At 38.8% G+C, this 14,308-nt stretch overlaps 1 protein-coding gene across 2 annotated transcripts in view; it reads right to left on the reverse strand.

Moving 5' to 3' along the window:
• The window catches only part of LOC106088836 (tektin-4), a 32,892-nt gene that overhangs the window by 4,839 nt on the left and 13,745 nt on the right, over nt 1–14,308 (reverse strand). For both annotated transcript variants that reach the window (XM_059364843.1, XM_059364842.1), the window contains exons 3-4: nt 9,760–10,034; nt 9,178–9,699 (exon numbers count right to left, since the gene is read on the reverse strand). In XM_059364843.1, coding sequence (XP_059220826.1) covers nt 9,178–9,699; nt 9,760–10,034 — 797 coding nt within the window. The remainder of the gene's footprint in view (nt 1–9,177; nt 9,700–9,759; nt 10,035–14,308) is intronic.

Here is a 14,308-nt window from a genome sequence, read left to right on the forward strand (position 1 = left end):
TTCTCTTCCTGTCTCATTTTGTGAAGATCTTGGTTGTTTCTAGCAGAGACATCGCGGTTTCCAGGGCTAGTCCGATATTTAAGGTCATACGATAAATGCAAACAATACTCCATGAATCGAATTCTACAGTGCAGGGGCGAAATACCGAAATTGAGCGCATTTTCGTTTACTAAATTTTCATCAGACTTGTCCTCGAATTGCCCATTCTTCTTGCCACAAATATTGCATCTCCAATTGGACATAACGCCAGTTAATGCGTTTGCCACCTTTCCATCGATCATAGTGAGTTGTAGTTGAAACGAAACTTTTATATTTCTTCCCAATTGGTTTATAACAATCATGGGTAATGCAGCAATTTCTTCCTTTATTTCGTTCACCAAAGATCGTGTTGTGTTCCGGTCTTCCTTTGTATACTCAAACCGAATTGGGCGACATAAATATTTTGACCCAGGTGTTCTATTTATCCATATATCTTGAAATGCATTTTCTTTCGATGATGAAGATTGGTCCTTGTACAATCTCATTCTCAATGGTACTAATGATGCCATGAAAATTGATGCGAAGTTGGTATCTATTTCTGTTTGTTGCTTATATTCGGAAAATCCAGATGATCCATCACAACCCCATTTGCTGATCAAAACCACTTCGGAATTATTACATGTGTTCAACTGTTCTTCAGTAAAATTAGAAATAATTCTAACAGCTGTATTTTCAACAAGATCAGCAAGTTTCACTCTTGCTTTTAATTCGTCCACGTATATATTTGATGGCACCATTTTCGTCCTGGTGTTGTACAATTTATGTTTTGAGGGTAAACAACCCCATCCTTTTTCACGAAGAGCCTTCCTCATTGTTGAGTATTTGTTTCTTGAGAGGCCTAGGTTCAAAATCAGGGCCAGTGCATCTTCCTCCGTGAATTCTGTAGTCGATTTTGGAGTTGGAATACTTTCTACCATTCTCTTTACCCTTTTCGGAGATGCTAATGGTAAAACATCGACAATTCGTCCAACATTTTTTGGTTGTGTTTTTAACAATGCTGTTTTGAACGTATCTTTTATTAAATTTGGCGGATGTGCCGCCAATAGTTCCTCTTGTTTTTTCTTTTTGGTTTTCTCCGTAACTTCGTCGTATGCTTTGCTAGGCCGGCCGGGAATCAGCGGTTTAATTTCAATAAGTAGATCCGATTTCAGCCACTTCTCATACATTTTGAAAAACTTGATTTTTGCGAATGAACATTCTGGCAACCTTCTCTCAAATGATTTGTAGAATTTTTCAAGTTTGTCTAAAGCGTCTTTATTTAGCCTTATTCCATATATGTGGTCCAAAGTGTAAACAAGTTCCTTAAATGACTCCGTGTATGATTTGGAATCATTTTTGATGTCCCATACAATTTTCGAAAGAGTGGAATACTTCAGTATGACTTCCATAACTTATAAATGTCCTTTACGCCTCTACAAAATATAATGAAGAAAATTTGGATTTTGTTCAAATATTTATGCAATATATTCACAATTAATGACCCATTTCAGGTATCAGACGCAATCGTAAAAAGGGGTCCAAAGTGCCTCTTTTTACTTACTCTTCTATAATTATTTACCTGGACTCGAATTTGGTTAAAAAAAATGACAATGAATTTTTTATGGGTAGGTTTTTTCACATTCATTGATACGGTGGATTTCCTGGGAATTCGACATAGCGAAACAGGTAACATTTGTCTGCATCAAATCTTAACACAAATATATATATATATGCAGGTATATTTCTAGGTTACTTTTTATTCAAAAATCATCAGCTTACATTAAAAATAGATGTAGGTACTATACAAACGCACGCCGATGCGAAGTGTTTTCGCTCTAAAACACATATTTTTATTCCAATTTTTTTAAACTTTGGCAGGAGACCTTTTTTTATTCTAACACATTTGTATTGTAAACCCTGGGCAAATCTATCAATGTTTTAGTGTAGGCCCCATATAAGGTTCCATTTCACAAATAGACATTTTTATATAGAGTTTAATGAAGTGTAAATGAATTTTAGAGTAGATAGAATCCGAGTTGAGAAATGTTTTATACATCGTTGGAAAGGTATGAAAATTTCCTTTACGATAAGGTATGTTGCGTAAATATGGCTATAGTGTGTCATGTGCAATTAGGACAACAAAAACAAAATTTGGGAAATTCGACTTTTTTGAAAAATTGACTTTTTTATTGCCGGTTCCATAAAATGGAATAGAATAGAGATATTTCCATGATTCTTTTTGTGTTTTGTAGAAGAAGTGTTACCAAATAAAAGTTTATTTAACATCTTTGCAATAAAATGTGACGTAATACTTGTTTTTTAGCAATGAATATAGCACTACTTGAAAATTGACTTTTTTCAGTATTTTGATCGCTACGATCTCATTTATGGCTAGGATATGGCGAGACATACCTTAAAATGTTGGGAACATTTTAAGCTTTCATTTAAGTTCAAAAAAAGCGAAAAAATCCCCGTGGAACTTTTTTTCCAGTGAGAAACTTTTGAAGTTTAGTAAAAAAATTGGCCATTTTGGTCTTAAGATAACGGTGTTGTTTGATATCGAAATTAGCCAAATTAGCACTTAAAACTTTTCTTAATACCTCGACTTTGTGAAAATGGAAAGAAATGATAATGCTTTGATGGCCAAAGTTTGCGAAAACTTAAAGGAAATGGGAGTATCTTTTTTGAAAAATTTTGCAATTTTTTGACAAAAAAAATATTTTTCATATTGAAAACGATGCCATTTTTAAACCGCTAAAGATATTCACGTGATTCCTTTTGTATTTTATGCACACATATGCTGGCATAATTTGTGTGAAGTATGAAGTTTATAGCTTTAAAATTGACGGAGTTATTAAAAAAACACTGAAAAAAACCAAGGCCAAATTTTCATATTTTAAAATTAAACAATTCATAACTCCTTAACAGTACACGATGGCATGGTACTTTATGCATAAGTTTTTTAGATCTTGTCAAGCTCTTTCTCTAGAGTCCTAAATCATGTAAATCGGTTGAGTAGATCAAAAGTTATGGCCCCCAGAAGCTTGGAGAAGTCAAAAGTGGTCAACTTTGACACCCTGTAGCTCACCCTGTATTAAAGATATGGACCAACAACAGCACTTTTCTGAAAGCCTATGTCCTCCTCTACAAATGTCTAGAACATTTTGTATGGCTAAAATCAACAGATAAAAAGTTGTAGACTTATTTCCAATTTTTTTGCCATTTGGCCCACTGTGCGTCGATGTTATTTACAGAGCCTAAATATAGGTCGTAGTCAAAGTGACGAAGGATAACGTTAGTGTACACAAAATAAGAATGACTTTCCAGGGCTAAAGTAGTTTTATTGAACAGTTCTATAAAGTAACGACCGTATTCACAAAACTTAATGAAGTCTTATAAAAAGTTTATTTGACAATTCTATAAAGAAAATTTTGTGAATACTGGTGTAAGCGTTTATAAGCATTAGGTAATTATAAAGAAGTTAGTGGGACAACTAAAAATGTTTATGTATTAAATCGCATAAATACAGCTGCTGTAAGACTTTGGCGACATAAAGGAACTCGAACGACAAAATAGCGAAAATAAAGCTAAACGCGTTAAAAAAAGTTAGGATGAGTTTCCTTACTCAACCAGGGGCAGTTGAAAAAGCAGTGGAACCACTCTTCCTCATCGGACACTTGCGGTGTGGATGATTCCTCCTTAGATGCTTTACTAGTTGCTGCTGTCGAAGTACCTTTTGTATTCTGCCCTTCCTCGCTGGCGCAACCCTTTTGTCCAATCCAACCGGATTACCCACTCACACAGGGCTCCTCGGGTCCCGTTTCAACGCCTCCCTCTCCTGTTCCGGTCGTAGCAGGGGGTCTTCCGGTATCCTGCAATCCTTCAGACTTTAGAGATGTGGTCGATAGTTGCTCAGACAAGTGTTTAGCAACAACTGCTCAGTCACGTCCTGATTTCCCAACCCCACCGCTTCTATAGACCTTCAGCTTCAACTTGTTGAATCCGTAGAACATAACTTGTTGAGGTCTGCGAGACAGCTGGTGTTTAGTACGAATACCGCATGTCTCCGGTCTCCATCAGCCTCATCGGTGATTGAACGATTGGTATTACAGTTTCTTAGTCTCCCAAGACGAAGATTACACTATACAAGACACTCATACTACCCGTGTTGTTATATGGTTCTGAGGCATGGGCAGTGCTTGGGGTATTTGAGAGAAAGATGCTTCGTTAAATATATATGCCAGTTTGCGTTAATGAAAAATATAGGCGTCGTATGAACCACGAGCTGTATGACGCCGATATCATAGTTACATGTATAAAAATACAACGACTGCGTTGGCTAGGTCATGTTGTCAGAATGGATGAAGAAGCTCCAGCAAAAAAGTCTTTTGAAGGCAAACACGGTGGTACACGCAAACCGGGAAGACCAAAAACCTGGAAAATCAAGTGGTGGGAGACACATCGAAACTTGATGTCAAAGATTTCAGAATGAGCGCAGAAGATCGAGGCTTTTGGAATGCTATTGTACGTTCGTCTAGTAAAACCAATGTTCTGTCATAGCCAATTAAAGTAAGTCTCCCTAGCAAGGATTCAGGATCTGAGAGAATCCCTGGTATCCTAGCGTGTGCCATTGGTGGAAAAGGAATATATTCCTTCTTGAGCAAATCCAGTGCTGAGCCTGGCCAGATCTAGCCAATCTTCTTTCGGGCGCAAAGATAAATCGCAATTGAGCGTTGATCCCCAAAGGCAATTAGTTTGTATCGGCCCCGATAACAACCTTCATCGTTAAGGACATCGGAGTATACAGATTACAGTCCATTGACGTTACCATTCCAATTGTTTTTAGGTATGAAAACAACAATGGTTCGCCATTGGGCATGGGATGCCCTCTAGGTGACCGCAGCCTTTTATCTGACTGCGGTGCAGCTTAGCAAAGGTCCTTGGACCCATATTACAATTGTTCGCCTTTGGGCATGGGATGCCCTCCAGGTGACCGCAGCCTTTTATCTGACTGCGGTGCAGCTTCCGTATCTAGCCGTGTAGCCTTCGGTGTCGGCCGTTCAGCAAATATCCGAGTCCAATTATGGCAGTCTCTCTTCTTATCGGTGAGACTCTTAGGATCATTCGCACCAAGCCTCTCAATAAACTTGAGAGCGATGCGCCTCTTATTATTCCAACCTTTAAAAGAGCGTGTTGTATGCTGGGGAAGGTCGATGGCCTAGGCAAATTATAGGCACGCGAAGATAAAATAGGTTCGGCCTTGTCCTTAAGACTCGAACCAGTCATCTGTCGGCCAGTGGAGCCTGGCGCAACCGCTCCACCAGTCGAGGTCTCAGTAGCAGATAACATGCTACGGCCTGATACTACCACCGCAGCCGTTGGGTCTTTGGAGTTCATACAAAGCCTACTCTGGGTCCTAGATCTGCCACAGATAATCACTATCGTAGCTATCTTTAAGTGACTTAAAAATTTATCCGAAACTGCCTAGTATGAGATACAGAAAATCTTGCGGACCGAAATAAAAACACATCCGCTCCACTCAAGAACCTTCTTTGATTAATAACCTCGTTTTCTCACGATCCGGATCTCCCTACGGGAGTTTCGTTGTCCTTAGGTTGGTAGGACGTGTTCCTTGCCCACGTCCTGAACTCGGATTGAGTCGACCTGAAAGGTTTCGGCTTAACCAAGTTTATTAACGGCAGTCCTCTGGCCTTCACTGCCAAATCGTCTGCTATTTTATTCCCCCTTACTCCTCAGTGGCCCGGCACCCAGACAATGCGGATCCTCAGAGAAGGCGTTAATCACCTTCTTACACTCCAAGACTGTTCGTGACCTTACCGTCGTGGTTGTTATTGCTCTGATGTCCAGTTTACTGGCCGTTGATCACACACTTGACGTCCACCAGACCGTGATCGAACGGATTTTCGCTTGCAGGACCGTATAATGGTCAGGCAGTCGAAAACAGCTCTGAGTCTCTAATTTCTCAATGTGGACCCCCGGCCCGACTACATAGCGCCCAACATCTGTGAGCATTCCCAATACGCTCCTGAATGTGACAATTTCAGTATAGTTCCCTGTCCAAGATCACTCCTAAGTATTTAACTTTGTCAGGTATCGAAATCCTTTTGTTGTCTATGTCTAGCCCAGTCGTATGCAATCTCCAAGGCCCTTTCCGCCCTTCTCATAGCTGATTCGGATTCTTACCCCTTAGGAGTATTATTACATTGTTTGTATAGCAGACGGATTAAAGTCCCTCCTCAGTCAGCAACCATAATAGTTTATTTGAGCCATTTAATATAGCAAAGGAAGGACTAACAAGTAAAGAGGTTTTAAGTTCGGCCGGGCCGAACTTTGGATACCCACCACCTTGGGTATATATATTCAAACAACCTTCCACCAAAATCCGGTGTAAATTGCATACCTTATGACCCATAGCAGTTATATCGAAATATGTTCCGATTTGGACCAAATACTAATCCGTACAAGTCATTGTTCAATTGTGTATATCAAAATATTGGTCTTTTTAGAAGCTATAACTAAAAATAAACCGATCTGAACCATATGCGACACGGATGTCGAAAAGCCTACGACAACGAACTGTCCCAAATCTCGGCGGAATCGGACAATGAAAGCGCCTTTTATGGGCCCAAAACCTTAATCGAGAGATTGGTCTATATGGCAGCTATATTCAAATCTGCACCGATCTGGGCTAAATTGCCAAAGGACGTCGAAGAGCCTAACGCAACTCACTGTCCCAAATTGCGGCAAAATCGGACAATAAATACGCCTATTATGGCCCCAAAACCTAAAACCGAGAGATCGGTCGTTATGGCAGCTATATCCAAATCTGGACCGACCTGGGCCAAATTGACGAAGGATGTCGAAGGGCCTAACACAACTCACTATCCCAAATTTCAGCAAAATCGGATAATAAATGTGGCTTTTATGGGCTTAAGACCATAAATTGGAGGATCGGTCTATATGGCAGCTATATCCATATCTGGACCCATCTGGGCCAAACTAACGAAGAATGTCGTGGGGTCTAACACAACTCCCTGTCCCAAATTTCAGCAAAATCGGTTAATAAATGTGGCTTTTATGGGCTTAAGACCCTAAATTGGAGGATCGGTCTATATGGCAGCTATATCCAAATCTGGACCAAACTAACGAAGAATGTAGTGGGGTCTAACACAACTCCCTGTCCCAAATTTCGCAAAATCGGATAATAAATGTGGCTTTTATGGGCCTAAGACCCTAAATCGGAGGATCGGTCTATATGGCAGCTATATCCAAATCTGAACCGATCTGGGCCAAATTAACGAAGGATATCGAAGGGCCTAACACAACCCACTGTTCCAAATTTCAGCAAAATTTGGATAATAAATGTAGCTTTTGTGGGCCATAGACCCTAAATCGGCGGATCAGTCCATATGGGGGCTATATCAAGATATAGTCCGATATAGTCCATCTTCGAACTTAACCTGCTTATGGATAAATTAAGAATCTGTGCAAAGTTTCAGCCCAATATCTCTATTTTTAAAGACTGTAGCGTGATTCCAACAGACAGACGGACGGACAAGTCTAGATCGTCTTAGATTTTTACGCTGATCAAGAATATATTGTATATACTTTGTAGGGTCGGAAATGGATATTTCGATGTGTTGCAAACGGAATGACAAAATGAATATACCCCCATCCTTCGGTGGTAATATCGAGTAGAAGTGAATGGATTCTGAAATTTAGATTACTTCTAGACATATTTGTGAAAAATAAGAAACATATTTTCACACAAGAAAATTTCGTCTTTTGGATTGGTAACACTGGATTGGGACCCTATAAATATTTATTTTCGATTACATTCGAAGCTTGAAGATGCATAATTAAACAAGTTAAAACGTATTAAGTTATACCGAGCCGAATTTGATTTGAGATTTCATCAAATTTCGGTGAAAAATGTGCCTTTCACAGCTCAAGACCCTTAATTGGGAGAGAAGTTGTAATGTAAGGTGTAAGAAAGCTCACTGACGCCAATTTCAACAAGAATGGCAGATTGGTCTATATGGCAGCTTTATTTAAACATGATCCAATATGGACTATATTCAGTTTGGACTTAATTTGGGACTCAGGATAAATTGGACAATAAATATGGCTGTAATAGGCTTAAAACCCTAAATCGACAGATCGGTCTATATGGTTGCTTTATGAAAACATGGTCTGATATGGATCTTATTCATTTTGGATATCGGAGGGTCTAGTGCTAGTCCCTGTTCTAAGTTTCAACGAAATCGCATATATGCGACCTGTTTGGCTTTAAAATCTCAATTTATTTTTTAATATTATCTATAACTGATTTTTTATGTCTGGGGAGCCGCTAAAGTTCCTATTTTCTTTATATTTCTTTTATTTAAACTTATTTTCTTTAGAACTTAGTTCTAAGTTTGAACTCAGGTTTATTACTGTGTAATATAAATTTATTGGCCTTGTTGGCTTTTTTATTACAGAACAAATGAAATAAATTAATAATCCGCGGATTGGTCTATATGGTAGATATATCTTAATGTGGTCCAATAAAGACCTCGTTCGGTTTGAATATTAAGAGCCCTACTACAACGCATTCTTGAAAGTTGCAGCGAAATAGGGCAAAAAATGCGGCGGTTATGGGCTTAAGACTCTAAATCGGCAGTTCGGTCAATATGTCAGCTGTACCCAAATATAGTCCGATTTGGCCCGTTCAATAACTTAACCTGCGATTTCTGTTCAACATTTAAAATTTTTAATACTCTAGCGTGGTTGCAAATGGCAGATGACCAGATTCACGGTCAAACAAATGGGCGAACATCGTTCGATCGTGTTAGAATTTTAAGACGTTCAATAAGAACGTTGGCAATGGATATTTCAAAATGTTGCAATGGATGTTTCAAGGTGTTGGTGGATATAAGATGGCATTGAGAGTCATTTGCGAAGTAAACTGAGATTAAGTCGGCAATGAAATTCGAATAGGAAAGTAATGACTTTTAGTAGAAAGTGATTCAAAAATTAAAAGATACCGTCGTTAATGTTATCTCTTGCTTCTTTGGCTGGAAATCATTACCAACTCCTTCGATCAAGTAAAAATTTTTAATTTTTAGTCATCATTTCGCATTAAGTTCTCACACTTACTCCGGCGGTTGCCTAACAGCTCCGGGTCTAAACATTATGGTAGTTGATTTATTTTGCAAATGGGCATTTGCAGAATCCATTTCATACGCCTCTTTCTTGTCACTCCAATCGTATTCCAAACGTTGACGTGCAGAACGATTTTCCACTTGTTGTTGTTCGAAATCTTCCAAAGTCTTTTTCAACAGCTGCCTTATTTCAGCAATCAAAGCCAATTCATTTATCAACTCTTCTTCGGGGGCATCGCGAACTAATTCCGTATCGGGACGACCGCAACGTTTGTCAAGACACTCCTTGGCAATGGATTCGGGTAGTTCTAAAATAACCAAAGATTTCTTCAACCGAACTCTTTCCTCTTCCAAAATGCTAATTTCATCGGCCATGGCTTTGATGGCTGCTCCCAATGTCGTCTTCCATTTGTCAATGAGGTGCGCTCTCTGGCGTACATTGTCCGTGGTCTCAGATTGTGTCTTGTCCACCATTGCAGATATGCGCATTTGCGAGGTCTTTGAGTGGTGCTGATTTCTTGAAAATGAATTAGTATGTCAACCTTTTACTTAAAATTATGTTTCGTATCCAACTAACCTCAAAGCTCTATCGAATACCTGATTGGTGTTCTTAACAGTTTCGAAATTTTTAGCTCTCCACTCACTGGGGCTAAAACGTGTTATTGAATAACGGTCAACGACCGGTCGAGTTCCTGTCAAACCCGCCATGGGACTCCAATCCACTTTGCCTGTTGCCCAGGGCCCAATTGGGCCCATAGGTTGAAGATTTTCTGTAATGAACTTTGCATCGTGTGGTTGGGGTAGATAACAAGCTGGGTTATTTAATTCGTCGGCATGTGGATCAATTGACATCTGAAATGAGCGAAAATTGTAGTTGTTATGAGCTCAGCATTACTAAAATGGAAAATTGGTTTTGCAATTTACATATTGCACGAGAGACCTTCTGGAAGCCATATATATATATGCGAGTATCTGATGAATTATTTTATACCCTCCACCATAGGATAGGAATATACTAATTTCGTCATTCGGTTTGTAAATACTCGAAACATTCGTCTGAGACCCCATAAAGTATATATATTCTTGATCGTCGTGACATTTTATGTCGATCTAGCCATGTCCGTCCGTCTGTCGGTCGAAAGCACGCTAACTTTCGAAGGAGTAAAGCTAGCCGCTTGAAATTTTGCACAAATACTTCTTATTAGTGTAGGTCGTTTGGGATTGTAAATGGGCCATATCGGTCCATGTTTTGATATAGCTGCCATATAAACCGTTTTGTTATGATATCCAATAACTGTGCCAAATATGGTTCAAATCGGTCCATAACCTGATATAGCTGCCATATAAACCGATCTTGGGTCTTGACTTCTTGAGCCTCTAGAGGGCGCAATTCTTATCCGATTTGAATGAAATATTGCACGAAGTATTTTGTTATGATGTCCAACAACTGTGCCAAGTACGGTCTAAATCGGTCCATCACCTGATGTAGCTGTCTGGGGACTTGATTTCTTGAGCTTCTAGGGGGCGCAATTCCTATCCGATTTGGCTGAAATTTTGCATGACGTATTTTTTTATGACTTCCAACAGTTGTGTTCATAACCTGATATAGCTGCCATATAAATCGATCTGGGATCTTAAATTCTGGAGCCTTTAGAGGTCGCAATTATAATCAGATTTGGCTGAATATTTGTACAACGACTTCTCTCATGACCTTTAACATACGTATCAATTATGGTTTGAATCGGTCTATAGCCTGATACACCTCCCATATAAACCGATCTCCCTATTTTTCTTCTTGAGCCTCTATAGAGCGCAATTTTTATTCGAATTGGCTGAAATTTTACACAACGACTTCTACATTTAGTTTAATTATGGTCCGGACCATCGGACCATAAGTTGATATAGCTCCAATATCATAGCAATTTTTTTTTCTTTTATCAGATGTTTGCCTAAAAAGCGATACCGAGAAAAGATCTAGACAGATGCAATCCATGGTGGAGGGTATATAAGATTCGGCCCAGCCGAACTTAGCACGCTTTTACTTGCTTTTAAATATTGCGGGCATACTGAGATGTTAAATAAAACAGTTCCTCTCAATTTTGCAAAAATCGTCTTGTCATTTTCTTGATTCTGTATATAGAGGCCCAAAGTTATAACACTCTGTACAACATTAGTGATGTAAAATGATAAAAATGAGCTTGGTTCGATCGGACCCGCAACCACGGATCCTGATATCAATAAAAACTGACTAACTCAGCTTATATGTTAGGGACTTGAAAAATAATTTCAAATGTTTCGGAATTATATTAGTGCTTTTTTCTATTTATGAACCGATAATGGATGCTTCCAAATCCAATTTTGAAGAAATTTAGCAAAGGCTAAAACAATCTGTACCAAATTATGTGTAGACCGGTAGAAAATTATTCTATTTACATATTATGGAGTTTTTCTAAATCTGAACCCATTTCCACCAAAACTTCATATCGTTGGTTTTTGGGACAATAAAGTGGAATGCATGAAATATGTCGTGATAATTTAATACCACATTCGGGCTCTATGAAATAAGTCCCCAAAATGCTCTACGGAAAACAAAAACAACTATTTTTGTGGAATTATTTATTTTTTTTTTTTTGGATTTATTTTTTATTCATTTTTGGGGAGTTATTTCAAAAATTAACAAAGTCCCCAACTAAGTTTTTGGGGAGTTATTTAAAAAATTAACAAAGTCCCCAACTAAGTTTTTGGGGAGTTATTTCATTTTGTTCTAACAAGCAAAACGTCAAAAGCGAGGACTTATTGAAAAATTGTGAAGATATTAGTGGTCAAAGACGTAACAATGAGCTGCTGTACGTGATAGACCAAGAAATGATCCATCAACGTGAGAGATCAAAAATTGATAGATTTATCAACGTAATGGATAAAAAAATTATCAATCAACATAAGTCTTCTTATCAATATGTGGTTAAATATGAGTATAGATCGCAATCTTGCAAGGCAGGGTGAACTAGCATCCTAACGGCAAAATTATTCAGAGCACAACCACGAAAACGTGGAAGATTATTCTATAGAGCTTAAGGCTTTAAAAGCAACCAAAGTCCCATTGGCGGCGTATCGCCGTATACTAACAATATTATATATTAAAGAAAATATTTTTGACATGAAGCCGAAGGTGTTTATTACGGATTTCGAGCAGGCTATGAGGAAGACCGTGATACAATCTATCCTCAAACCAAACTAGTTGGTTTTTGGTAAGTACTTATAAACAATGAATAGTTATGAATGGTTTATCAAACTGCGATTTAGTGCAATCTTTTGAATACATAATGCGAGTACGCTTGAAGTGCACTGAAACATCTTAAAATAGGTTTATTTGACGATCATGATAATATGGGACTCAAATGAATGGTATTCGGAAGTAGATTAGGAATATGTTCAGGAACAAGAAATATGTTTTATAATTTGTTGATATCGGAAGGGGCGGACCCCGTTACCCCAAAAATACCACCCAAAATCACAAGTGGACAGATCAAGACAATATGAATATCAAATGAAAGGTAGAATATGGTATAAAAAATTGGGTTCAATCACCCAGGATCGCCCTAACCCCAAAATGTCTAAAAGCAGACAAATTGGTCGTCCATATCAACATGGGGCTTAAATGAAAAGTATTTGGTAGTAGATTAAGAATCTGATCTGACAAAATCAGATCGAAGTATAGGGGGCCACCCACCCCCTCCCCTCTCCCAAGAAAAAGAGCTCCAAATGGGCATATGACCCATCATGACTATATGAGACTCGGTTTGTTTGTTTGTTCTGTAGAATCACAAAGTAATAAAAAATATCCGGCAGTAGATTACAAATATGGCATAAAAAATTAAGTCCATGTAAAGGGAGGTCGCCCCACCCCCAAATATGCCCAAAATGGGCATATCAGATGACCATGGCTATGTGCGATTCAAATGAAAGATATTTGGGAGTAGATTAAAAATATGACATTAAAATTTGCATTCAGGTCAAGGTGGCGCTTTTCCTTACGTCAAATGGGTTATTTAACCCATTATGACAATATGGGACTTAAATGAAAGGTATTTGAGAGTATAAAACGAGTTTGATATCCAATTTTGGAGCCAAGTGTTTTGGGGTACGCCCTAAAGCACACCCTAAACTGAAATTCATTTTCGTTGGGAATAAAGAACGAATTTGATATCTATTTTCAGTGCAAAATGCCGGTGGTCGCCCAGCCCCAAAACACCCTGCAAACAGTTCATACCGTTGGGGCTCAAAGTAAAGGGATTTGGGGGTGGACACGAATTTGATATCCATATTTTGGTCGAAATGTCTACCCTAAAAAGCATTTCTCATTACCCCAATTTCAAATATACTAGATGTCAGAGATTGGTAATGCGTTCGTTCGACCAATCACCACAATACAGAGCCATGTGTTTGGGGAGCCGCCCCACCTCAAAATACCTCCCTATTATATAAAAGCTATTTGGGGTGGAAATTTATTGACCGTCAATCACAACTTATTTACCGATCATGCCATTATGGGACTCATATGAAATGTTTCCGAAAGTAGAGCACTAATCTTATATTTACCTTAATGGCGAAGTAACCACCCCCGAAATACCCCCTAAACCCGAAATTTTTATCAATACACTAAAGTAAAAATTTACCCAGAAACCGAGCAAGGGCAAACTTCTCACACATCAATTTTTCATAGCCGAGTCCGAACGGAGTGCTGCAGCGCGACACCTCTTTGGGGGGAATTTTTTACATGACCATGCATGGCATGGTACCTCGCAAATGTCGCCAGCATTAAGAGGGGATAATCACTGCTTTAAATTTTGTCCGAAGTTCCGCCAGGATTCGAACGCAGGCGCTCAGCGTCATAGGCGGACTAAGGCTACATTAGCACGAATTCGATATCCACATTCAGGGCGAAGTGTCCTCACCCTAAAAATATATTAGAGAGTTAAAGAAGGCGCAGCGGAGCGAGCCCTGTCCAGCTAGTAAAGTAGATATATTCTTGATCAACGTAAAAATCTAAGACGATCTAGCCATGTCCGCCCGTCTGTCTGTTGAAATCACGCTACAGTCATTAAAAATAGAGATATTGAGCTGAA

Source organism: Stomoxys calcitrans, chromosome 3, assembly GCF_963082655.1.
Source record: "Stomoxys calcitrans chromosome 3, idStoCalc2.1, whole genome shotgun sequence".
Taxonomy (NCBI): Eukaryota; Metazoa; Arthropoda; class Insecta; order Diptera; family Muscidae; genus Stomoxys; species Stomoxys calcitrans.